We start from the raw sequence: 26,276 nt of genomic DNA on the forward strand, positions 1-26,276 counted from the left end.
ATTGAGAACAGAAAGCTTTATAAGCAGTTTGCCTGGCAAAACATTTCAAGATTTGTGAAGGTACTGTGGAGTAACAGCAAAGCAGTGGGACTGAGGGACAATCTCTGTGCAAAGAAGCACTGCACAGAGATCCTCCTGCTCGTTCTGACTGAGCTGACGTATTTACACAGCACACAGCACTGTCCTCCCGAGAGATTAGTTCAGGTCCTACTTGGTGCCACATGTAAGTTAATTAGCACTGCACCTCCCCAGGGTGAGTGGCTGTGACAGCCTGCTGTTCTGACGTGACTACACAGCTTCTGTCCAGGACCTTATTCTGTCCAAGACCTTGTTCCCTCAGAGTGTGTGCTGCTCCCTCTGCATCGTGCTGCATTATCAGCACTGATGCACTTTGAAGTACCTTCTTGCTGGCTCAGCCCTTCCCTGCCCAGAGCTTTTGGTCCACCATGTGAACTCAATCAACTCCTCAGGTCGGGAACTCTGGGACTATGCTAGCTTGTGTTTCACAACTCTTGCACCACAGCAAATATTACACAACCAACTATATAATACTCCTTATTTTTACCACTGCAATAGCAGTGAGTTCAGACAAGCAGAATCTCAAAAGAGTACAGCTGCACAAAGGTGCAAACAGAGGTGCAAGAGTTTTTCAAAGCATCCTGGCATCACTGGTATTAAGAGTGGCACTTCTGAAAACCAAAGATACATTTAGGTGCTTATCTGCATCTTTGAGAACAGGCTATAGATACTTAGATACCCCAGAAGTGATGATTCAAATGCCACAATACAGATATAAAATACATTTAGAAATTCTCAGACATTTTGATGGGCTTTTAGACAGACATTTAGGTTTAGACATTCAGAAAGGCTGGGAAGGCCCCTAGAATCAAGTTCCCTGGGTGTACAAGATCATAAATGCAATTGCTAGTAAAATACTGAAGTCACCTGAATACAGGTTAACACCTAATTTAAACCGGAGTAATTGCCCTTGCCTTTGAATTGAAATTCTGCACAACTTGAGCAGGTCTTGTAACCTGTCAGATAGAAGCTCATCTTTTATTATAAAGCTTTTCTACTGAGAGTAATGGCAGCTATTTCAATACCTCATTTGAAGCCATGATTTACCTCATTATGGGGATGCAACTTTATCATTAGTTCTCTCCTTGTTTCAATTTAGGAGAACAAAGGTAGCCATGTTACCCTGCTGGCACTAGTCGTTTAATTTCCCAACATGCACTGGATTGTAATTACATGGGAAACTTGCAGATAGTGTCCTGAGTGACAGAACTGCTGCACAGACAGGGCTCTGACACGGAAAGGAGTAAATTCAGAGCCTGTCCTTGAACTTACCTCTGCAAACTGGACAGCAGGACTCCGGAACAGAAACTGGGAAAGAGCAAGTTAATTTGGGACAAGTCTTCAACCCACAGTACACATTTCCTTCCTGCCAGTAAAACACAAGGGCAATTTAGGAGTCACTGATTTTTTCTGTATATTCATTTTTTTATGGACATGCTTAAATCCATGTTTACATAAATGCCACTCTATGCAAAAGCAGAATATTAAACCAATGAAAAGTCTGAACAGTCTGTTCAGTACTTGGCCTGTTAAATTCTTAGTTAATGAAGAATATGATGATGATTTGACAAGAGGAGGTACAGAGTTGCCAATAGTTGATACTGAAGAGCTGTTTGGATTGATAGGGATGTCATGGTTCAGACACTGGCTCTGAAGAGTCACTGGGTGAGTGCTCAAATATACTGGATTTGAATTGGTGACATCTCAGGAATGGCTCTCTGGCCCAGTGCCAGTTCAGAGCTGTCTGCTCCCAGCTTTGGGGCCCTTTACTTATCAGCTCAGTCCAAATGAAATCAGTCATTGGCTTAGTGCTACATTTTCCAGTCAGGTTGAACCGAAATATTTTATATATGCCAAGCAGCAATATTTTACCTGCTGCCTCTGCACTGTAAGCTCACTTAGAGCAGATGTTTGACAGGGTATGCTTTGTGCACTGTGTGTAAGAGGTCGCCTGTCATTTACCAGGTGCTGCACACTGGCTCTGAGCACTCTCATGAGTTTCAGCATTAATTCTCAATTCCCAGCCTTTGCTATGTATTGCTTACATTTCAGTGTCACGTCTTCTAGAAAGAACTGGAGCATAGACAGAGCAGGGCTCTGTCAAGTTGTGTTACTTACTGAGCAGCTGCACTGGGCACACTGGTTTGCTTGCCTGTTCTGGAAAAGCCCCTCAGCCACAAACATTTCGCCGTGATGGTAGGTGGTGCCATTGTATTCACAGGATTTCCCAGTGATTTTGCTGCTTACTGAGAAAAGGGAGTCCTCTGGAAGCAATGGAAAAGGAACACTTCATGCAAATGTTCTTGATAACTTGCAATATCATAAATATGGGGGAGGAAAAGCTTCCCCTCTCCCTCATTTCTCTTTGTTAAGGAAGGACAAGTTTTGTCATCCTACAAAGTACAAGTGATATTCTCATGCTGCTATCTTGCTGAATTTTAGTAATTCACACTTCGAGTAGACTGTCCCAGTTAATCTTAGGATGCTGATGATCAACTGCAATGGCAGCACTAATGGCCCTGTCTCATGCTGCAGTATTTTCTCTTGTTCTGTAGCATTTGGTATCAGGACAGATGGGTGCAGTCATGTGCCCACTTGTTACATTTACATGGCTCTTTCATGCTTTAATGTAGAAGGCATTAGGTGCTGCATACACACAGAATCCCACTATCAGTAGCACTGTTCTGGCATGGTTTCCTCCTTCTTAGTACTGGTGTCTTTTTTTTAATGATTTGTAGTCTTGTAGCCCATAGGAGACTTAATTGCAGGTTAGCAGGTTGTGCCACAGGGCACGCATGACTCCATGCATGGTTCCACACCAGCCATAGGCACAAAAGTTCTGGTAGAGGAGCAGCAATACTGATGAGGGAACTATGTTGAGAGAGTTTATGCACTAAGCAAGTGTTTCTTCCTCACTATTCATTGTTGCTGTTGTTTTCAAAATGGGCAAAACTTGTCTAAGGCAGATGTTAAAAGCCACCTGAACCTTGATTTTCCTCTGATACGCATGTTTTAGTGTCAGATGTGCAAATGAGTGCACTTTGGTTGCAGAACTCAGGGCATATGGCAAAGTGCACAAGATGGCAGCATCAATTCAAACCCTGAAACCTCCTGTTTCACCTCAGTATCACATTGAGTTCTGCACCACACGGGTTAAGTGTTCTTCTAAGACACTAAGCTATCCATACCTTATGCTAAAACATCCCCTAGACTGTTTAACTATTAGCAGTTGATAAACTGTGCAAAGGGATTACACTTTACCTATGAAATATAAGCCAATTGATTTCGCTTGGGCAGTGAACCTGGCACTATACATTTACATTCACATGAATTTAGCATCTCAGCAGGGGAAAAAACCATTTCAAACAAGAGCTCTATGGAAGTAACAGTGAAGTGTTTGTTCTCTGGAGCCCGAATCACTGCAAATTTCTAGGAATGCAGCTGAAATTTCATGCAGCGGGTTTGGGCTTTCATGTAAAAGAAACCTGACCTAAAAATTCAGGTTTTGCTACAGCACCTTTCATTACCTATCAGATAAACCTGGAGAGATTTTTTTGTGAAACCATGATACCACAGAATGCCCATTTTTCAGCTGGGAGCTCAAGTGAAAGAGCTGTTTTCTGCCGCCATGCACTGGCATTAAACATGAACATTTAGTTTTCCATAAAAGCATATATCTAGTTACACTGGTCCATCAAATGTTAATAATATTTTGAATGGTAAATGTCAAATCTGGCTGTGGAACATACATGTACTACAGTGTCAGGAGACTGGCAGAGTCAGCCAGTTCATGTTCCTTGCCTGACATTTCATTGCCTGACACACGTTATTTGCACTTCCTCCTTTGAAATATCACATACATCGTTATTTCAAGTGCAATAAAGGGTGTCCAGTGATACCTTTCCAAAATCTTATAAAGAGTTCAGAGCTCTGACAACACCTGTGTTTGACATAGAAATGCAGTGCTTTCAACCCTTTCTGTATGTTTACTAGTACTGAACGTTCTGGAATGGCAACATGTATGCTCCGACTAAGACACGTCCTTTACAACTCATCAACAAAAGATTCCGGTGACAGATTCAGCTACCACTTAGGCACAAATATTGGAAAACACGGATAAAGAGGCACATCTCAGGACTGTGCTACCTCCCAAAACTTGTATCTCCATAGTTTCTTGGGCTTTCTGAGAGTCACCTCATGGAAAGCAGGAGAGATAGACAAACTTTTAGTTATCTCCTTGCCCCTTGGGCAGCTGGGAGAGCAGTAAAACTGGAAAGAAATGAAAATGGAAGGAGAAATGAAAGGAGAATACAGATGGTTCTTGACTGGATATGAGGCCCTGTTCACACAGCCTCTGCAGGACATTGCTGTGCCCATGTGGGATGCCTGTCCAAAAGCAGTGTTTGGCTTGTGGTCTGACATTTGCAAAGACCAATACCTGAATGACTCATAGTGAATTCTCTGGGTATTGGATGAAGAGAGTAAATTTTACTGCAGATATACCTTGGTATATGCCACATCACTCAGCTCAGTATGAAATCTGAGTATGAAATGCTTTTAAACTGTGGCTTCTAAATAAAAGAGGATGGTGAAGCTTCTATTGCTTGGAAAATGATGGTAGAGAGTTGCACTAGGTAGTTGTTTTCATCTATATTTCTTTTAAGCTGATCATAGAAGTTAGGCCTGTAATAGCTAAATCATATCATGCAGCTGAAAACACACATGCATCTGCCTATCTTTGGAATATGGGATGAAATTCTATTGCTATTTTGAATCATAGCATCATAGGATCTTTAGGGTTGGAAAAGACCTTTAAGATCAAGTCCAACCATCAACCCAGCACCGCCAGCACGTTCACATTTAAACCATGTCCTCAAGTGCCATATCCACACATTTTTTGAACACTTCCAGGGATGGTGACTCCTCCACTTCCCTGGGCAGTATGTTCCAATGTTTCACAGCCCTGCCCATGTAAACATCTTACCTAATACCTAACGTAAACCTCCCCTGGCACAACTCGAGGCCATTTCCTCTCATCCTGTCACTTGTTACTTGTGAGAAGAGACTGACACCCACCTCACTACAACATCCTTTCAGGGAGTTGAAGCCTTATTTGGTGAAATAATTGTAAGAAAAGTCAAGTTTCAATTACAGGGAGTAAGACCATGGTTTAAGTCCTATGCTGCACACACCTGTCCATATGATTATCTATTAGCACATTAAGTGACGGGACCTATTTCATTGCACAGAATAAGGTTTAGAAGAAGTTTTCAGATCAAAACCACACTGCTGCTATTGCAAAAAAATATATACAGTCATGTATTGGAGACAGCATATTGGAGAGCACAACTGATCATCTCCAAACACAGCATTGGCCTGAACCTGCAAGGAAGGTTTATATTCTGTGTCTAAATATAATTTGTGTCTGGTGTAGTTTCTCTCTCTCTCATTTTGCTAGTGTGTGACTGACTTTCTTCAACTAGTACTTTCCTTTGTTTTTTTCCTAGTGTTCTTTAAATCATGGCTAATTAGAGGAGTTCAGACTCCCCTATGATATCATATTCTCCTGTAGAATGTGAAATTAGAGTCATTGTGGATTGTTTTAATAAGTGCCACATCTGAGCTTTAAAAAATCTTGTCATTAATATTGGTATCAGCATGCATGATTCTGTGCCTTAGTTAAGACAGGTTAGAATTAGAGTAATTAACTGCAAATACACTGCATTGCTCAAAGATCTATTTGTAAACCTTGCTGCCTAATCAGGATTGTTCCAAAAGCTTTATTTGGCATTTTAATGGTGCTGACTAACATTGCTTTAATTAGCTGCCTCTGTAAAGTACCAGGCAAACCATCTGTGTGAATCCTTTTAATTAACTGGGTTCAATCTGAGCTTTTTTTCTGGCATTCTTCACACGTCAGTGGAAGCAACATACAACATACAGAGTAAAGATGTTATAGCTTCAATCAAAAAGGAAATATCTCTGTTTCTGTCACTGGCATTTATTCTATAAGGGTTCAGGCTTCTGTATAGAAGCTAAGAGGCCATGCTTACATCTGCCTACAATTTTAGCACAATCGAGATAAGACCATGAGTCTGCAATATGGAGAGCAGAGCTTTCTCACCAGCATGAGCATGAGGGAACTGCAGGGGCCAAGATGTAGGACCTGGGCTTCACGTGACTTGCTATGGGTTTGAATTTATCCTGTAAGTAACTTTAAAGGTTGAACTTGGCTGAAGAAATCTTTCAGATTTTACAAACAGACAACAGAATAAAACTGTATCAAAAATGGTTTAGCTTAAAAACATTTTTTTTAAAAGCAATTGGAGACTATGGTGGCTATGCTTGAAACCTTATATCCAACCATTCCTCTCTTCCAAACGTGGGATTCTGTCCAGCTCCTTTTGCCTACCTTGGCTGTTTTTCACTGATGTCTCACACACTCAAGGTAAATTCTAGCCCCAACGAAGGCAGTAGAAAGGTTTCCTTCAGGACTCAGCCAAGGTACTTGCTTGAATGCCACTTTTTGAGATTGAGATAGATGCTTGAACTATGAGGAACTGTTGATCCATAAAAACAAGATTTGTATCAACTAAGATATGTTGTACTGCCTGATGTAGAATTTCACTATGAATGTATAGTGCCTGTATTTCATGAATTGTGGTTCATTTGACAGAGCCTGTGAAGAAACAGTATGGTAAAATGTTTGCCATGAAGTGATGCCACCTTGGTGTGAACTGCAGCACCAGTGCTTTCCTGATAGTCTGACAAAACAGTGTTAGATATGAATTTGATAAACCACAGACATGTTATGGAAATTTTCTGGTTTAATGGAATCTGTTGCAATCACAGATTTTTTTGTGGAAGCCTTTCTGGGTTCCTGATAGTCTGCCCATGACCTGAGGTGTCCAAGGGCCAAGGGCTGAGGGCAGTCATACATGTACACAGACCAGGCCTTCCTGGCTTCTGGAACTTTCCAGTCTCCTGGGAGAAACAGAAGCTGTGTCACATGGATCACAGTCAGTTTTGGAAACATCATCTTTTAGCTTTTTCTGTTTACAACTCTATTCCTTCCTGGATTGTTATAAATTCTTGATCCTGAGATGACTTACCCTTACTTGGATATGAAGCAGAAGAGCATCATTTATCTGCAACTAATCCCTTGAATAGCTTAGACAAATTCCATGAGCAGTTCCTGATGTTTGAAACAGTGGTTACTTCTGTAAAAGTATTTATGTGTAGAGAGTGAAAAGTAGTGACGAGCTATGGGCAAAGTAGCCTTTTGGGAAATGGGGGCTGACTTGCTTGAGGAAGGGCTTTAGGATCCAGGCCTTACTACAATCAATTAAGTGTTGAACTTGAATCCTTCTGGACAAAGACAAGAGGTGCAGGTACAATTACTAACAAACAATTTAGACACTAACTAAGAAACTGGTAAAACCACCTCAGAATCAGTACAGTCATGGCATGATAATCAGTGAAATATTTATGATGTGACATCTGACCTTCAAACTGAGAAAATCAATTGCTTTTGGGTGTCTTTGCCATTGTGGACAATGAGACCAAGCATCTTGGCTTTCTGAGAGTCACTGTGCTGGGTTTTACTAACCTGCAGACAGTAACAGTGGCAGTGAGTGTCCTCCTGAAATGGGGACTGCACAAGTTAGACAAGGAAGGTGCAGGCAAAGCTCCTGCTACTGCATAACCCTCAGCAGGGTCTGCTGGGACCTGCACAGCACCTCACGAAGGGTCTGTGAGGTTTTATTGCATCTCTGTGAGGTACTTTCTTATACAATATTCTGACCATTCGTGTTAGTATTTAACACTCTCACCATTGCTTATTTTAGTATCAGAACATCTGGCAAAGAACATTTTTTAAAAATCCTACAGACTCTTGGCTTGCTGACTTAAAAACTATTTTTAAACAGCAACATTCAGAATCACCTAACTGCATTTACTGAAAAAGATAGGCTTTTAACATCCAGCAGAAAGGCTAGGCGTTCAGCCTGGCTTGGGTTTTACAGTTTGTCTATTTTATTAATCACCCTTATAAAAACAATCAAGTTCTAAACAATATAAAATCAATCACAAGGTCTAATGCCTTAAGAAACTTACCATACTGGGAACTGTTTTGCAGATAGTCTGGGTTTTTTTAAGCAGACAGATGATAGATTATGAATTTGAATCCAGAGAGGATTTTATGAAACATGTTTTCTGAATCAACACTGAGCATGTACAGACCAAGAGGCTGAAGATTGTTTTGGAACCCTATTCACTAGACAAGCAACTGATTTCTGCTGTAACTCCAGGACACTGGTTTGCACTGACATCTCTCCTGTACATTCACTTGTATTCCCAGGAGTTTTGCTACTTAATGAACACAATTGGGAGAGTCAGTTTAGTTGCAAGATGTACTTCAGAGCTCTCTAGACTGTATCCTGGTGCAGGAAACTGTCTTTGGACACCAGCTAACAGGTCATCTCACATGCTGCTTCTGTACAGAAATGAGGTCACCTCAAGTTGTAAAAACATCACATGAGGCCATATTACTTGCTTTCACATTTAAAACTGGCCTAAGAATTACAGGTTACCTCTTCAGAAGCCACACATAAAGAGCAACTACGAAGATCAAAATAAAACCCAATTCTTGGAAATGTGCAGACCACGAGCATTTCTAATACCAGAGGGGAACATGACTAGAATATGAAAAGTACTTGTCCCCATTTTGCTTATTGAAAGTTTTATAAGACCTGAACCAGCTCAGGTACACACACTGTCCAACACAAGTGAGCAGCTCTCTGATGACCTGACATATGCTTTTGGAAAACTCTTTGCTTGTGTTGGAGTTGCACATACCCCTAGGTATCCTCGTTAAAAACCAGTTAATTCTCCTCCTTCATGGAGTCCAGGTCTTTTGCCTAAAAGCAAATCATTCTGAAGGGTAATGTACACATAATTCAGTAGAAAGATACAGGGATGATTCTTGCTTACTGAGACTTTTGGTGTTTTTCATAGCAATGTTAAAGGCCAGCACAATGGGCTCCATGCTCCACTGTGAAAGATTAATTCTAGGAGGTCCCAAAATACTACTTGAAGTAGTCTGTAATAACAGTAATGAGATAAGTTATTAATGTGTAGAAAATTACATTTCTGGATAAAAACCTGCAGGTGGAGTTACAATCTACAAAGTGGACTGAAAGAAATCCAGGTAGCAATGCAGAATAAAAGGCTACCTTGCACTGACTGCAATTCCTGCGAGGAGCTGGATGCATGAAATGCAGGGAGGAGAGAGTTGAAGATAAAATGTTGGAAGCTTTCTTTGTGTTATTCACCTTGTTACCTCTCTAGCCTTCTTCAGCTACTCCAGAAAGCAGGTTTCAGTTCTCAAAGGCCAATGCAACGTAAAAAATACTGTGTTTTCCTCCACCACTGAAATGTGTTTAACATGAAACAGGCTGTCACCCACAGGAGTTGTGTAATGAAATTCACTTTGTGTATTATGAGACTTTCCCAAGTTGCTACTTCTGAACACTATCATTCATTGCAGGAGCCCTATACTGAGCCAGAGACATGCAGAGTAGGAACTGTGCCTCCCAGTGCAACAGCTTTTATCTGAATGGGAAATAGATTCAAAGTGAAAGAGAGCAGGTTTATATTAAATATTAGGAAGAAATTCATTACTGTGAGGGTGGTGAGGCACTGGGGCAGGTTGCCCAGAGAAGCTGTGGCTGCCCCATCCCTGGAAGTGTTCAAGGTCAGTTTGGATGGGGCTCTGAGCAACCTGGTCTAGTGAAAGGTGTCCCTGCCCATGGCAAGGGGTTGGAACTGGATGATCTTTAAGGTCCCCTCCAACCCAAATATTCTGTGATTCTGTGAATTTTATATGGAAAAAGGATTGCATAAATTATATTCTTCTGTGTTTATGCAATGCATTTCATGCAGAAATTATATAATACAGAGAACTTGCCTATTTTCCTGCAGTTCCAGTGAAACTAAGGTACAGTAACAATAGTAGGTTTCCTTTGTACCCAGGGATCCAACTAATGCTGACCCATTTGTACCAGAAGGCCAGTGCAAAGAAGCAAATAGCTGAGAATACGGATTACCCCGTTCTGCTGCTGTGGTTCACTTCTCCAAAAAGGCCTTCAGTGCAGGAGACATTCTGTGATCACATTTTGGCCACCACAGTAGGAATGTGCTATGCTGGGGCTAATTGGGGAGAGTGGTCAAATGCAGAGGGGATAAAGAAAGGAGAGTAAGGAATCTCTGTATGACAGGCAGCAAGGGACACTGCAGAGCACAAGTGTCATGGGACCTGGGATAACACATGCTCTGTTTTTTCCAGAAATGTACTGATTTACTGAACTTTCCTCAGTATCTGTGAAGGCCTTTGCCTCAGAAAGGCAGGAAACTTGTCAGCACCATAGACTCAGTTCTACATATCCCGGACCTGCTCCTAGTGCAGCTTCAGGGCTGGGTATCTAAACTGAGCCTGGAAAGCCATCAGCACGTGGGGGAAAAAACTGCTATTGCACACTGGCTGTTTCAAAGTCAAAACTAGCACCTGCTGAAAGGATGTTTTTACCCCTGTCACATCAAGAAGGGTAAACCACAAATATTCTAGAGCTACTTCATCACCAGAATGAGGTAATTATTCATCATCTCATGGAAATACAGGAACCTCTGACTGAAAACCTATTACACCTATTTTGATGCAAGGTTATCTTCTAGGGGTCAGCTGTTATTTTAAATAACCTTTGTGGCTGGAGGTCCTTGGGGAATTATAGCACAGCGTAAGAGACCAAATGGATTTCTTTCCTGTGAAAAATTCTTCTGCTTAATTTCTTCTCTCTGCTTTTGTTTCCACTCTACATGAACATGTCACCTCAAGGTCTGATCTGAAGTCCATTGAACTAAATAGATTTGGAACCTGGCCCAAACACCTACTCTGTGTGGTATAGAGAAAAGGCAGTTTCCCCTTTCATCTCCTGTTTCATATTTCTACCATATTACTTAATATTTCTAGAGAGGTGACTATATCATAGTCAGTAACTGCATCTGTTTTCATAGAAGACTTAGTCCAAAGACTGTCAATATTAATAGAAATCTGTTGATTGACTTTAGTAGACTAGTGGATCAGCTGTCAGTCTGTCTGCATGTAGCCTTTTCCTTCAGTCATGCATCAGAATCCAAATTATTACAAATCTGTGATTTGAAAAAACATAGAGGATGTGGACAAAAGCAGTGCAACGATGTTGTTTTAAAAGCAGTGGCTGAGGCTGACAGTAAATGTGGATGGAAAAGTTGTGCCCTATCCAAAAACTGCAAACACAAGCTCTAAACAAAATCCATATGTGCCTCTTGGAGGTGCAGGTGTCAACGATATTAAGCCACAAAATGCTTTGCATTAAAATAACTTCAAGGACCAGGTTAAGCTCTAAAAACTCCAAAGTAATTCAGAGTTAATCACCACAGCTAGTCTTTAATATAGTCAGAGGGTAGAAAGTGTATGAAATTCATTGCTTGAAGGAACTAGTAGCACCTTATCTAGACAGTATGAACTTTCATACAGATTCAAGGCGAAGATGTAGTTTCAGTTAAAACATTCAAAAAGCTGTTTGTTTTTTAGCTTTCTAGGGCTAAAGTCAAGCTCTTCACATTATTTTAATATATTTTCTGCAGCTTAATTTCCTGTGTTTTCTTTTATAGTGGCATAAAAAATTGCCCAGCAATTGCCCAGCAACTCTGAAGGACTCATAAAACACTTTCTAGGTCGCTCTACTTTAATTCCTGCTCTCAAGTTGAACTATTATGTGAGTCTACCAATCACTCTCCCACCAAGGGAACAAATTGAGTGGAGCTTTGGTGCATTTTGAATCCTCTCTGAATCCTCTTTGAAGGTCTTGGAAGTTATCTTGGAAAAATTCTGTGCAGCTTATCCTATCCTATCATGTCAGTCCAAAGAATGGAAGTTCTGTCATCCATGTGGGAAGATATGTATTTTTCAGTGTATTTTGGATGCTGATGTACAGATAGATTTTTGAGTTTTTATGGTCAGAAAAGCAGAATGGAAACAAGTGATAACCTCAATCTGGCTGTGATAGCAAACATTCCTTATGAAGCTGGTGACAAAGGCAAATTCCAAAACAATCTGAACTATCTGAGCACACATCAATAGGAAAAAATTCGACATCTCCCTGGAATGTCGGTATCATTGTATTTCTAAATCAGATTTACTTCCAAATAAATAATTTATTTGAACTATCTGACAACTACCCATTTTTGGGACTCTCTCACTTGGTGATATGAGAAGGATAAGTGGTAGTAACAAGACCTGCATAAAGAATGGAAGAGCTGGGCACAATATGCCTTTCTCCATCCCAAAAATGTTAGTGAACTGAAAGGTAAGAAGACCAGCACTAAGAGCCTGGGAGCTCTGGTGTGTGACCTGGGTGGAACCCAAAACCTCTTCACCAAATGGTTTATTGTATGTGCATTCTGCAATGGAAAATCACTCCACTGGAGCACTCCAGCTGCCAGGGTTGGAATTTTGGTTGTAATTCAGTGCAAGATGCACTGCATCACACACATGCTTCTGTGTTTGCTTACATGACGTGTGTCAGGTCAGCAGGTGCTTTGCATGCTCTGCACCTTGCAAGGCTGAGTCTCTGAGCACATCTACCCTGCAGGGTGCAGGGTGTCCCCTGGACTAGCTCAGTTTTTGGGAGTTGCTGAGCAAAGGTCACACTGAGCTCATGGCAGGCACATTTTTCCTGCTTCTTAAGGGAGTTTTGCAGTGCAGTGAGTTCTGCACTGTCCTAACTAGGCTGCTCCCAGGATCTAAAGTAGCTAGTTCAAAGACTCAGGTACTACTGAGTCATGCTGCAGTCTACCATGCAGACATAGCCTCACTTATTTTTAGGTGATATTCTCAGACCACTATTGTCAGATACCTCATCTGGTCGATCTTTAGACCAGCTATGCATACAGGTACCACCTGGCATTTTGTTGTTATTTCAGTATCTAAAGAACAACAAAAGTCCATCAGAAAAATGGTTTGAATTTGATAAAGAAAAATAGTACCAAAGAAGCTCACACTTCAATGTGTTACTAATAATGAACGTTCTTGGAAGCCAGTGTGTTTAGTTGGGGCAGCAGGCTTAAAAAACACTGGAGCCAGAGGGACTGGTTCATACATCAGCATGTAGCCTTATCTGCTGAGAGATCAAACCAGCAAGTGGAATATAGAAAGCCTTTCTAAATCCTACAGTCGTGAATCTTTGCTTATGATGTAAGCTTTTCCCATCTTAGATTTACATGTTCCAGAGTGTACTCAAAAATTTTATCTTTGACCAGACTCTAAACGCTTTTGTTTGCAATTGTTGTATGTAGAAATTATACAATCTACAATAAATGTTCCAGTTTTAAAGGCACTGTCTGTAGTAGTGCCATAAAAGACAGATGCAGATAAATGCTTGAAGAATTTGCACATGAAGTTTATTTTCATGACAGAAGGCAGGAGGTCTGAAGTCCACTCTAGATCAAGAGCTGATCCAGATCTAAGAATGATGGTGAATTCTCTCCCTGACTACAAATTACTTCTCCTCTGATGATGCCTGGAGCATCCTAAAGGTGGAAGGAAGGAGTGCAAGCTCAGAAGCCTGTGATGTCCTTTTGGGTCTCACCACTGTGTAAAAAGAGTCTCAGTGAATGTGAACACAGTATTTTTGGTTACACGTGTCATGATAAGAATGCAATTCAGATGGTAAAATACTCTGCAGAGTTGCAAAAGGAAGGAATATCTAGATCTTTACAAGACACAAGGCATTTTGCCAATTCTAGAAAGAATAGGTTTCAAAAAAAAAGGAAAAGTTAGTGGTGAATCTGTGGTAGAAGCTGGTAGGATCGAACCACTGGGGAAAGTAGAAGATGCTTCATAACATGTCTGACAACTACTTAAGATTCATGGTGTCTGGTGCCAGGGAGACAGAATACAAACACTGCATCTCTTTGTGTCAGCAAGTCCAGTGTCACTATGGATGCAGGAAAGATTAATTCCAGGGGGAGAGCAGTGCCAACTTTTCTCAAAGGAATCCCTTCAACAGCTCCTCCACTTAGGTAGCTAAGAAGTTTGGTGTCTGATGAAAGTTGCTGCCTCCTGGCATTACCTCTGCTTCATTAAATAAGGAGGGAGTGATTTGGGCAGTTACACTCTACAAGGCCTGCAGAGAGGCAAGAGAAGAGAAGGTCACTCTGACCAGCACTACTCACTTCTGAAATGCAGCCTGAGAAACGGAGGGGAAACATCACATGACAGAATATAACGAGCTCTTATGAGGGTGATTCCAATGGATGGCCAATGACCAGAGCTCTCACACATTCTTTTAGAAAATAACCAGGGAAACCAGAGAAGTGAATTTCCTGCATATCATGGCATGTTGCACAAAAGACATTGTATACCAGACAAACAGGAATGGAAAGCTGGCACAAGATGTGCAAGAATGCTGGAGATTCCTGTTCAGATCAGGCATGAACATTACCACTGAAGATGGAGCACCAAATATGATACACACAATCACTGCAGAAAGCAGAATGCAAATAACCCCTAACATCACAGGAGATTCCTGGTTCTCTTTTGCCTAACATTGGAGCAGATCTATCTGAGTTACAGATTCATGTAGGGTAAAAACAGACCTTAGTGGGACTCTCATTTTTAATGAGATGATGCCCAGTTAACAATGTAATGGCCCATCATATGTAGCCAATAGACTGTAGGGGCAGCTAAGAGAAGATAATGGGTCACAATTCAAGAAAGGCTCATTCTGATAATTTTCTGTATTTATCATTTTAAACACAGAGTGCAAAATTCCAGCTGAAGACTATTATTAGCAAGAACTTAATTTGATAAGATGGATTTGAGAGTTTACAGGGGCCCTTACTCTTCCTTACTAGGCCATTGTAGAATGTTTTAAAATCTTGGTATGTGTCATGGCATTTACAACCTTATGAACAGAAGAAAAGCCAAACAGTTCACTACCAAAGAGCACTTGAAGAAAAAACAGTCAATCTAGAAGAATTATGTTTCTATTGCAAAGATACTGAAAAATGAAAAAATTCCTGAGTACAGATGCCAATTACATACTGAGTGTAGGAATTCTGTGATTTAACTTAAGCTGTCAAAAAAGTAAGCATCTAGCATAAGCTATTTTCCTGTGCTCCCTCAATAATCAGTAGAGAGTGACAGAAATCTCCAGGAAAAGTCTTCTCATTCTGGGTAACAGGATGTCACCCTCTCAGACAGCATGTTTCCAACAGCTATAAAGGGTATCTAGATGATTCCCTTGCCAACTAATGCCTAGATTGCCTGGAAAAACAGGCCAGATTTTGGGCACACCAGTCCTTCTTTTGATCTGGAAACAGAAGAGGGGTTTGTGTTCTCAGCATCTTACCATTTTAACTAACAGTAGTAGTTGGCCAAAGAAAGCATACTGCCTTACAAACTTTCTTTCCAATGTATTAGACCATCATAGATAGAACTCTGTCATCAACTAAATGCCAAAATGTTGAATCTAGAGTTGAATGGGCTCAATCTCATCCTAGGACACAACAGTGGCCTCATGGCATCAGACGGGTTATATGCTTGAAATGGTTCTTCCTTGTCACTGATTAAATAGGGATTCTAGATACTTAGATCAGATATTGATACACATATCTGAGAGAGAGTGTATATAATTGCCAGGGTAGATGAATTCTACCCCAAACTGATGGGTGGATGCCCTTTTTACCCAGAAAGTGCAGTGAACACACTCCCATCCCAGTTGAACAGCACCCTTCTTGTGCACTCCTGTCCCTCCGCCATTGCCTCCTGCCTTCAGCTCACAGGTTTTGGTCAGGGAACAGCTCTTTTCCTCAGACAATGAAACTCTCTGGAGAAAGTCAAATAAAACCCCTTTCTGTGATGCTGCATGAATACTCTTTTATAAGTGGAAATGTGGGGTGCCACTAAGACAGACATTTAGGGCAAAAGCTCCAATCAAATCTACCAGCCATTAGGCCATGTCGGGAATGCTGTAACAGCCTCGTGAAAGATTCTGCTTAGCCTCTTTCATACAGTGGCTCTTAATAATGAGCATATAGTAAATGTACAGTCTGGAAGAATTTACTATACATATCCAATTGGATTTATATAGTCATAAACTTCTACAGCACTGCTTCTATGATTTACAACAGTCTCTACTAATTATGAAGCTATGCCTGGACTTGAGATGTAAAAGGCAAATGTTACCAGACTGGTTGTACAGTGATACTATACAAATGCACATTTGCCACAGCTATTTTCAGTCACTTATTAACAGAGAACCATTGCAAATAACCATATGTTTTAGGCTGCTCTTATGAAAAGCACCAAAAGCAGAAACTCAGGAAGTTTGTGGGAGGGTGTTTTATTGTGATGGAGTTTAGAGATAAAAGTGGGGAGTGGACAGTCAATGAAACTTCTGCTATCTTCTGCCTGGATTTTAGGGGACTGGTAGCTTACCTGATCCCATCCCAAATCTATATTTCTGATTTTCTATGAAGAAACCACCATGGGAAATACTATAACTTATGTAGGACAAGCCTCTCATGACCTTAATGGATATAGGAGGATGTTTACTTCACAGTTTTCCAGCACATACATTTAATTTTGCTGTTATTCAACATATTAAATAACTATTTCAAAAAGGACTGTTTGTTTGTCATTAATAGAATTACCTGGGCATCGTGGGCAGCACAGCTGTGGTACATGCACAGGGGAAGGACAGTGTAGACTTGGGCATCTTATTCTGCTGCACAGTACATTTCCATTCTGCAGGTGGAACATAATGCATAATACTTTAATGAAATGTCTTACAAATTTCTATGTTCTCTATTCTACGTCCAGATATTTAAAAAAAAAAAGACTTTTTACAACATTCTGGTTCCACTCGTGCCAAGCTAAGCCCAGACTACTTCTACTGCCTTTGAATTTATGCTGAAGGTCAGAAATCCATACAAACCTTAAAATCAGAGGAAGTGTCTAAAAATGGATTGCAACAAACTCAATTTGTCTTTTTCTTTTGAGCAGATTACGCTTAGGAATTGCATTTCCAAAACTAAGACATGGATAATTAATGGTAGGTCTCTGAGATATCCCCTACTGAGGGTTAGTTCAAGACCACAAGAGACAATAGTGTCTGTAATTGTTCCTGAAAACTGTGGAGAGTCTTTTGTTTTTCTTTTATGGGTTTCCCAGTAGACAAAAACACCAGTTGGTAAGTAGCCATTTTTCTAAGAAATATGAGTAAGTCTTGGGAATAGGGTTCATTATTCATGTCATTAACATAATATTCTATTTGACCACATCTAAGTTTGATTTATAATTAAAACACAGGGAATTTTCATTCTCCGGTGTGTGTCACCAGAAAAGACTATCCATTTCAAATTCCTATTTCCCATCTATAATTCATCCTTCTAATTTAGCTCTGAGTTGCTCATGTTTATAGCAAGAAAGATCTTTCAGCATGGACACTGATACCATGCTATGACTAGTTTTAGGTGGTGTCAGAACCAAACCTACTTCATTTTCATATGCCTTCTAGAACACTGAAATGTTTCCAGGGGAGGTACAGACTTCCTTAGACAGCAGATGTGTAGGCCTTTCTAGTCATCTCTTTCAAAATAATTCATTGACTCCTAAATATCTGCAGACCACAGGCTGGAATCATACTGTTAGATCATTCCCAGCCACGAGCTACATTTGTGCATCTGCTTTGGAAAGAGACACTAAAAATGGTATCACCATCTGTTTCCAATGATGACTGAAATTAAATATACTGATTTTGTTGAGGAGGAGTAAATTTTGGGCTGTAGGACCTTCACAGGATAGGGACTATCCCTGTTCCACACAGCTCCTTGCCCAGCAGACCCTCACCTGAGAGCCTGTAAAGCACTGCTGTGGAAGAAAGGCTGGCACTGCCTGCTGACCTGGCTCCATGCTGCTGACTTGTCCTGTTCCGTGACCTCACTCTTTTTTTCATTCTATGTCCTGTGGAATCTCCTGAGGTGAATGTTTGCTTTCTGTGCATGATCAGCTGTGACAAAATTCTGCAGGCCAACTTTGCTGCTCCAGTCTGCCAGCAGGACTCCACTGTCTGCAGCAGGACAGAACTGTTTTAACTGATCTTGTGCTTAGCGAGACTGATCTTACACTTGGATTCACAGCAGTGTTTGGGAGGCCAAGCCCTACTAACCAGAGCAGGGCTCAAGTGCCTGTTGGTCCCTGTGAGCCAGGGCCATGATCAGCATTTCTGCATCAGGTACCAAAGAGTGCCAATGCACCTCTTCCTGAGCTGGGCTATCAGTGCTGAGTGTGGAGAGCAGTTGGCTTAGCTCCTGAAGTCTGCAGATCTGACTATGAACACAAGCAAAAAGTTGCTGTATTTTAGAGAGTAAAATAATGATCTGACAAATTGTGAGTGCTCAAATTTACTTGACAGTAACAGTCAACAGGCTCCCCTGTGAACTGGGGGTGGGAGGAGGGGTTGTAAAAGAAAGGGGGAACAGGGTGAGAACACTGAATTGTGTTTAGTTTTACTCTGGCTTAAGTATGTAAATTCTAACTTGTAAAAATACAATACTACATACACACAAAAACAGGAAAGGTTTTTTTTTTTTTAAATTCCAGGCTGAATAATTTGGTCTCTGTTTAGTTAGTTAATTTGTTTCATTTTTTGATTAAACATCATAATTGTGTGTGCTGGGGGATGGACAGACAGAACGTTGTTTAGAGATGGAGCATGGATCAGAAATCTCTCTCTGTTGCCTGGCTGATATGACTTGTTTTGTGCAGAGATCATCTAGATCATGATGTTTGAGGTCAGCAAAGACATTTTGATCACACTGATGATGAAGATCCCTGGGGATTTTTTTGCTTTTCTCTGCAGTGTGAGGGAATCAGTTGCTGCTTCAGACTCTGTACATACCCTTTGCCTGACTGACAGGGAATCATAGGTGGGTCACATTTAAGTGTCTCTTATTTGCTCTCTGTGGCACACTTTAAATTTTTATGCTGGTTTATGGTTTATGATCTGTGCTTGTGCTATGTCATGGCATGTTTTCTAATGCCTTTACTTTGTTAAAATTATAAATTGTTAAGGGTCCCTGAAGGAATCAGGAGCTTTTACTATAGGTCAATATTCTGAGGGCATGTTTTTGGCCAGGACAAAGCTCAAATGAGTGGCTGGATGCTGCAGTTGTTATTTGGAGTCTTTCTTCCAGACAAGAAGAGTCACATCTCAGAGATCTCTCAGCATCTTCACTGCTGAAATAACACCAGGTCACTTTTTGCACCCTCACAGTAAAACACAGCAAACAAAGGAGTAGAGTCGAGTTCACTCCTGAGCTGCATGTACTGGGGACTACCATCAGCACTTTCCATCTTTACTAAACCTTCTGCCCTGAACTGTCACTTTGTTTTCTGTGCCCAAGTGTGAAAGAAAGAAATAAAACTGACTCCATTTGCTGGAGCCTCATGGTACATGGGTGTGTGTGGGTATGTCTGGGTCCCAGCAGTGCTGTTCTCTAGAGGAGCACACCATGCACTTTCCCATCCCTCCAGACTGTCTGGTATCTTCCTAAAAATCACCAAGTAATGATTTGTATCCAGATCTCTAGGGTTTCCAGTCAATTTAATCCCCACTCAAGATATATCCTTACAGCAATTTAGTGAGCATTTTACTCCACACAGACTCTTGAGAGAGTTTTCAACTTTGCATATACATCAGCAAAACATGAGTGGAAACTCCTTTTTTGCTCTAAATAAAGACTTTTCCTTTTCTTCCTGTTCCTTTATTTTTTTTTTCTCTTACAGCTGCATTCTGCTGCATAGATCTGAGCTGCAGCCAAGCTCATGGGACTACTGTTTGTGCATCTCTGCACTAAATTGTAGTAGCAGACTCCCTCAGAGCAAACGCTGCACAGGGGCCCAATATTTTACACTTGCAGGGAGGGAAAATAGCCAGGAATACTTTATTTTGCATTAAATATAGCAGACAAAACTCAGCATCTGGAGTGTCTCATGTGTTAGTGACTAAGATCCCTTATTGTTTATTTTAAAGTACTCTAAGGGACATATTCTGCTCTCATTTTCCTGCCTCTCTCCACCAGCTGTATATTACATACTATGGGGACCTCTGACTGCTGTGTTTTCTCATCAGCCATCTACTGATGGGAGTCAAGGACCTGTCCTTTCACATTTTATCCAATTCTCTGTGCTCCCCATACCCTTTTCTCATGGTTCATCATCTCATTCTTCTTTCACTGACCTTTACTAACTGCAATATCCAAGCCTGTTCCTTCAGCACTTTAAGGCAGTAGATGCTTTGACTGTGGAAATGCTTCTGAAGATGCTGGCACTGTACACAGATCAAAGCACCACCAAATTCAGGTTCAGCATAATCATCCATATTGATGGAACTGCAAATATGTTGGTAGTGGGGCCTTGTGAGTCAATATGTAATGTTCAGCATTGACAAGGCTTCTGGCTAGTTAAGGAGCTGTTTTGTTTAGGCCATGCAAGTATTTTTTGCCAGTATTGGCCTTCTCTGTTAATTTTTTCCCTTTTCTAGGATCACCTGCCTCTATTTCCTGTAGCATGATCAGGACCCACTAGCAAAAACAGGTTTGAGCTTTGTCAAATTGTAGCTGCAACAAAAAGGATTCTAGTCAATGAAGCAAGTAGAATAAGTTGTAAGATCAATAAGTCAGCAGTCCTACCTCTGAGCAAAGACAATTAACGCAGTAAACAAGGCCATAGGGTTCTAGATAAGGATGCCATCTTTCTCCTACACGATACTTCTTATCTTGAAACACACAGTATGTATCTGAATCTGTAAAACAGTAAAGAGTTGAAAGAGCTATGAATGAATGTTTCCATTCTGTTCATGCAAAGTGTATTTGGGCGTGCCAAGTTTTCTAAACTATTCGTTCTTTCCCTGGAGAATCACACAATGGAAACATCCTTAGTTTCACATGCTGTTTTTTCTAACCTCCCAAACCAAAATAAATGATGTGGCCTCCCATCTTTCCAGAATTTCAACTTCTGAAACAGCTGATAAAATGGCTTTCATACAGGTGAGTTTATCCTTCCACCTGCAAAAACTCAGGCTAAGATCCTGTTTATGTAAGAAAATTAAAGTGCCTGATCACTCAGACAGATTTATAGGAAACAAAACCTTTTCAGGGAAAACCCAAAGCAATTGACCCAACTCTGCGATATCCTACTTTGTACCACAGAGAGATCTTGAACAAGGGGCCTGCAAAGGGAAGATAAATGCACTGTGCTTACACTGCATGTTCAGTAACTCCATATTTTAACAACCTAATAAAAGAATTTTGTCCTAGTATTTCAGAACAATTTGTGCTCATTTTTGTGAAATAATTTATGCATCAGCTTTCAAAATATTTTAAGATCTTTCTGTTCATTAAGCACTTTTAATCTCGCAGGTGCAGTTTTGCAGGTACCCATATATCTGTCAGGCATTATTTTCCTGTCTCTCCCTATCACATTATGGTTTCACATTGAAATTATAAAAGGGTGTTTCTCATGTGTTTCCACGTGAGAATTCCTTCCTGTTACCTTAAGGATATCCCAATTCTATGATTCTATGATTCAAATTCAGTTTATTTCATTAATCTCAGTATAGATGATACTTCAGGGTATCTAACAAAATAGCTGTCTTCCATGTGATAATCCAAGCAAGGGACATTATTCACATTTACTGGGCTAGAATAAGGTAGCAAGAGCTAGGGACTGTTAGAAACTGTGAAGTGATCTGCTTTCCCTTCACACAGAAGCATGACAAATGAAATGCAGGATATGAAAAAGCAGACCACTGAAGTGGAGTTTGATAATTTCTGACTCTGTGTTTTTTTGAACCGGGATACCTGCACATGGTTTCCCTGTGAGTGAGTTCAGCAGGGCAGGGGGTCTTTCTGCAAGTCACTCTCCTTTTTTTTTTTTTTTCCCAATCTACTTCCCTGGAAGCAGAAGCTGCTGAGACTAAGCCTAAAAATTTTAATTACTTCTTAAGGGCAAACAATGTCCTTTGTAAGAAGAAGACCAAAAAACAACCTGTGCAGGTTTTAACAGCTATTAACAGGAGCAGTCAATAACTCCTAGACTTATTTGAGTAGTTATTCCTCCTTGCCATGATTTCTGAAATGTGTTAACATCTCCTGCAGATAACAGGCTTTGTAGAAATACTCCCTTTGTTTTGTTTGTATTCTTTTCAATTCTTCTCATCAAGTTTTTGACAGTGCTTAGACTCTTAATTTTCTCAAAGGATGTACCTAATCCAGTTCATATGAGGTTGTTTTTACAACACAACAGAACAGTCTTGGCTGAGCTTTACACTAGCTGAAAACTTGAGCACAACAGTCTTACACATGGGACAGATTCCAGATAATCTGTCAGATGTTTACAGAGGTTACTAAAATGGAATTAAGCACACTCTTGACTCAGGATATTTGAAATAAAACAGATTCTCCAATTGATGTTTTATGTTCTTTATCATGCAGTGTAACCTGTGCAGCTTTAGGAAACTGCCCCAAATGTGGGTGTGACCTGATTCTACTAAATGCAGGATTAGAAGGAGGAAGAAAGTTAGAAGGTACAGGACATTCTTTTCTGAATGACATCTGAAAATAGAAGGAAAATGTCCAATTTAGGTGAATATGACAGCTTTGTCTGAAGTCTACTTACGTTTTACTTGTTCTAGTCTACCTCCATCTATGAAAAGAAGACAGAGCACGCCAAAAAAGATAAAATGAAAATCCTCCAATATCCACTTTTTTCTCATCTTTATCAGCAAAAGGAAAAGAAAGAGCCTCCAAGTAGAGAATGTTGAGCTGTTGTGAAGAAAAGATTAAATTAATTAAAATAAAATCTTGTAAGATACTTAGTGATTTCATCCAGCACACAGAAATCCTAAACTGTCAGAACAATAAAATCTGTCTGTATCATGGATCTTCCCTTCATGGAAACAGCTTTACCTTCAGATCATTTCATTTTTAAAAGAGGCCATATTCCCATTCATGAAAGCTGAAAACTGGATATTACTTCTAAAAAAGTCCTCATTTTATTCCAAAGCAGAGAAATCTGGCAAGTAAGCAACATAAATTCTTAAAAGTTCTCTTCCCCAAGAAACTAGTTTGGAAGATGTTCTTGTAGAGCATGTCTTTTGAGTGTATCTCAGGACATACAGGTCTCAGTTGTGACATGTTTGCTTCATCGTAAAATTAACTTTGGGTGTCCCTGGAGTCCCAGCCCTGCACTATGGGAATCCCTGCTCAGGGTGAGCCCCTGGCCACGCTTCAGTCACTGGGAGTTTTCCTCACCACATCTAATAGGCTTCCACCACTATTCAACTCACCCCTTCGCCCCTCTCCCAACTACTATTGTTCTGTGACTGTGTATAATTAATTTTTCTAGACTTAACCCTTCCATTGCCTTGATAGCTGAGAGTAGAATGGGGGAATGACAAGGCATCTTCATTCCTGCAGATCTTTAATGTCAAAATCTTGCATATGGAGCAAAGCTTAATGTATTCTTCTCTGTGTGGTGCAGATGTGGTATTGTACTTGCTGCATGTGCCATTCTGTTTATCTTTTTTTCCTGGTTTTTAAAAGGTGAATTATTTTAAAGAAAATAACTAACTAAAGTAGAATTTATTTGGTTTTGATAGCCAACCTAAAATTCTAAACTGAGAACTATTTTGGTGCTTTGCTGTTTATCAGAATTCATTACAAAAGCATTATCTTCCCAGAGTGCACTTGTCCATAACTTACAATGTTGGAAAGAGCTGGGGTTGATTTTAAGAGCCTTGATAAGAATTCATTATTAGTTTTACAAAAGTTTCAAAAAAACCAAAAAGAGTCACTATTGGAAAGATAAACAATGTGTTTTGTAAACTGATTTGACCTCTTCAGATTTCATGTAAATAACAGAACTGCACAGAAATACGATTCAAGTCACAGCTAATCAAGGCAGAAATAATAATTTTTATATGTATGGTCAAAACTAACTTGTGGATAACTTAGAGAAACTCACTAAACAGTAAGTTAATGAGCCCTTAAAATTAAAATCTTCCTATTATGACTGTTGAGAACTAGGATACTGTAATAAAGGGTGAGTGATCTGATTTTATCAGTGGTTTTATTGCTTTTTGTCTATATTCCCCAAACACAACCAAAATGAGCATCTTCCTTAACTAATCAAGCCTGTGCAACTACTCTGTCTGTACTCAGAACTATCTCATTCAAAATAATGCAAATTGCATCTGAAAAGATATTAAAAAACAAACCAACACAAAAGCACCTTTTTTTAAAGCACAATCCCCATGCAGTAACAAAACATAACTTTCCATTTCGACTTTGGAAGCTGAGAATAATATTTCAATTTCAGAAGAAAGGTTTAAGTAATTTTTTTCCTTTCAACATATTCAAATCACATAGGACATTCTGAAGCCAAACATCCTTTTAAAAACCTGTTTAAAATTAAAACCTCATAATTTAGTCCCAGGACATCATGCGTGTATTGAGAACAACAGTAGCACATCACTGAGACTAGCAGAAATGTGAATGTTTAAATATTTTGGCCTTCTTGGGGGTTGCTTAAGCAAACAATAATTATCAGTGGCACACAATTATTCTTTGTGCAGCACTTTACCTGTTAGCTAGGTTGGTTAGTTGGAATAGAAAGGCTCAGAAATCCACCCATTTTAAATGTCAGGTCTTCAAAAGGAAGAACATTTTAAAACTTGGACTGCTTACTCTCCGAAATGCTGCACGGTAATGTGAGATGGAGGAGTTAATAACAGAAAGGGGATGGAGACTTTTGATGTCTTTCTTAATTCTCTTTAATTTCTGTATTGTTGTTACTCCAAATATAAACACATACTTTTCACTATTAGCACACTCCCTTTCTTTCCCCAAAGGGCAATGTCCTAAAAATATTCCTGTATTTAAATAATCTCAGTTAGGATTAACCTGTTAATTATTGGTGTGTTTTCTGCATAGTAGAAACAATGAAAGTGATCCCCTTCTTACATAAATTACTTAGTGAAATAAGGCGGATGGGGCTCTTTTTAACGCCTCGCCCTCCAAAGATCCCAGTTTGGTAACTGCAAGAGGCAGTGTCCGGTCTTGCCACGTTTTATGATTAATGGGAAAAAAACCCGAAAAAAGCCAGAAAAGGCAGTGCCGAGGGGAGCTGGCAGAGGCTGCGAGGCGCAGGGTTGCGGCGATGGAGCGCCGGGGACAGCGGTCCTGCCCCGACGGCCGCGCTCCCCCTGCATCACCCGGAGCGCGAACCCTCTCCCTCCGCTCTCCCCGAGGCTTTCTCCCGGCGAGCCCCGGGCGCTGCCGTCGGGGGCGGCTGACGGGGTGTCTGTGAGCGGAAGGGTCTCGCACTGAGCCGCGACCGGAGCCTCCCGGCTCCCGCTGCTCTGACAGAACAGCCGCCCCTTGGGCGCCTGCCCGGGGAGCGCCCTCAGCCCCGCCCGGGGCCGGGAGGGGAGCTCGGGCCGGGAGCTGCCCCCCAGCCCCAGGCCCGGCCAGGTGCCCGCGGTGCCCCCGGGGGGCGAAACGGGCCGGATGGGAAGCCCGGGAGGCGTCGGGTGCCCCCGCTGGGCTGCCTGTGCCGCAGCTCCGGCAGCGGGACCGCGCCTCGGACGGCAGAGCTCACAAACCTGGGGCAGGGCTGGAGGCCGCTCCGCTCCGCTCGGGGACCGCCGCGAACAGCGCTGGGGCACCGAGCGGCTCCGCGCTCCGCTCCGCCGGGGACGGCGGGGCTCCGGACAGGCGGCTCCGCTGCCCGCTCACGTTGCCATCGTCTTCTCCAGCGGCTTTTAGGTCTCTCCTTCGCTTCGGTGGCGAGGGGGCGAGCAGGGGAACGACGGGGTCCTGCCGCCGCCAGCCCCCGACCCCCGACTGATGGACGGGAGCGGAGAGGGGGGGATCCGCTACTCCAGAGCTGCGGGGCCGCTGCGGGGCGGGCGCTCCGGAAAGTCCCGGGCTGGGGCACCTGCCACCGCCTCCTGCCCCGGCGGGGAGCGCGGCGAGACCCCGCGGCTGGAGGATGCTCGGCAGCGGGTCCGGCCCCGCAGCCCCGGCGGCGCTGG

General features: G+C 41.4%; 1 protein-coding gene across 2 annotated transcripts in view; it reads right to left on the bottom strand.

The window, feature by feature from the left end:
- CHRDL1 (chordin like 1) overlaps positions 1 to 26,218 on the bottom strand; it is a 38,369-nt gene extending 12,151 nt beyond the window's left edge. For both annotated transcript variants that reach the window (XM_027645205.1, XM_027645204.1), the window contains exons 1-6: positions 25,845 to 26,218; positions 22,859 to 23,004; positions 20,872 to 20,984; positions 16,831 to 16,924; positions 2,197 to 2,342; positions 1,351 to 1,444 (exon numbers count right to left, since the gene is read on the bottom strand). In XM_027645205.1, the coding sequence (XP_027501006.1) occupies positions 1,351 to 1,444; positions 2,197 to 2,342; positions 16,831 to 16,924; positions 20,872 to 20,984; positions 22,859 to 22,955 (544 nt within the window). In that variant the 5' untranslated portion in view covers positions 22,956 to 23,004; positions 25,845 to 26,218. The remainder of the gene's footprint in view (positions 1 to 1,350; positions 1,445 to 2,196; positions 2,343 to 16,830; positions 16,925 to 20,871; positions 20,985 to 22,858; positions 23,005 to 25,844) is intronic.
- Positions 26,219 to 26,276: the final 58 nt, after the last annotated feature.

The sequence above is a fragment of the Corapipo altera genome, unplaced genomic scaffold (genome assembly GCF_003945725.1).
Source record: "Corapipo altera isolate COAL_440 unplaced genomic scaffold, ASM394572v1 65, whole genome shotgun sequence".
NCBI lineage: Eukaryota > Metazoa > Chordata > Aves > Passeriformes > Pipridae > Corapipo > Corapipo altera.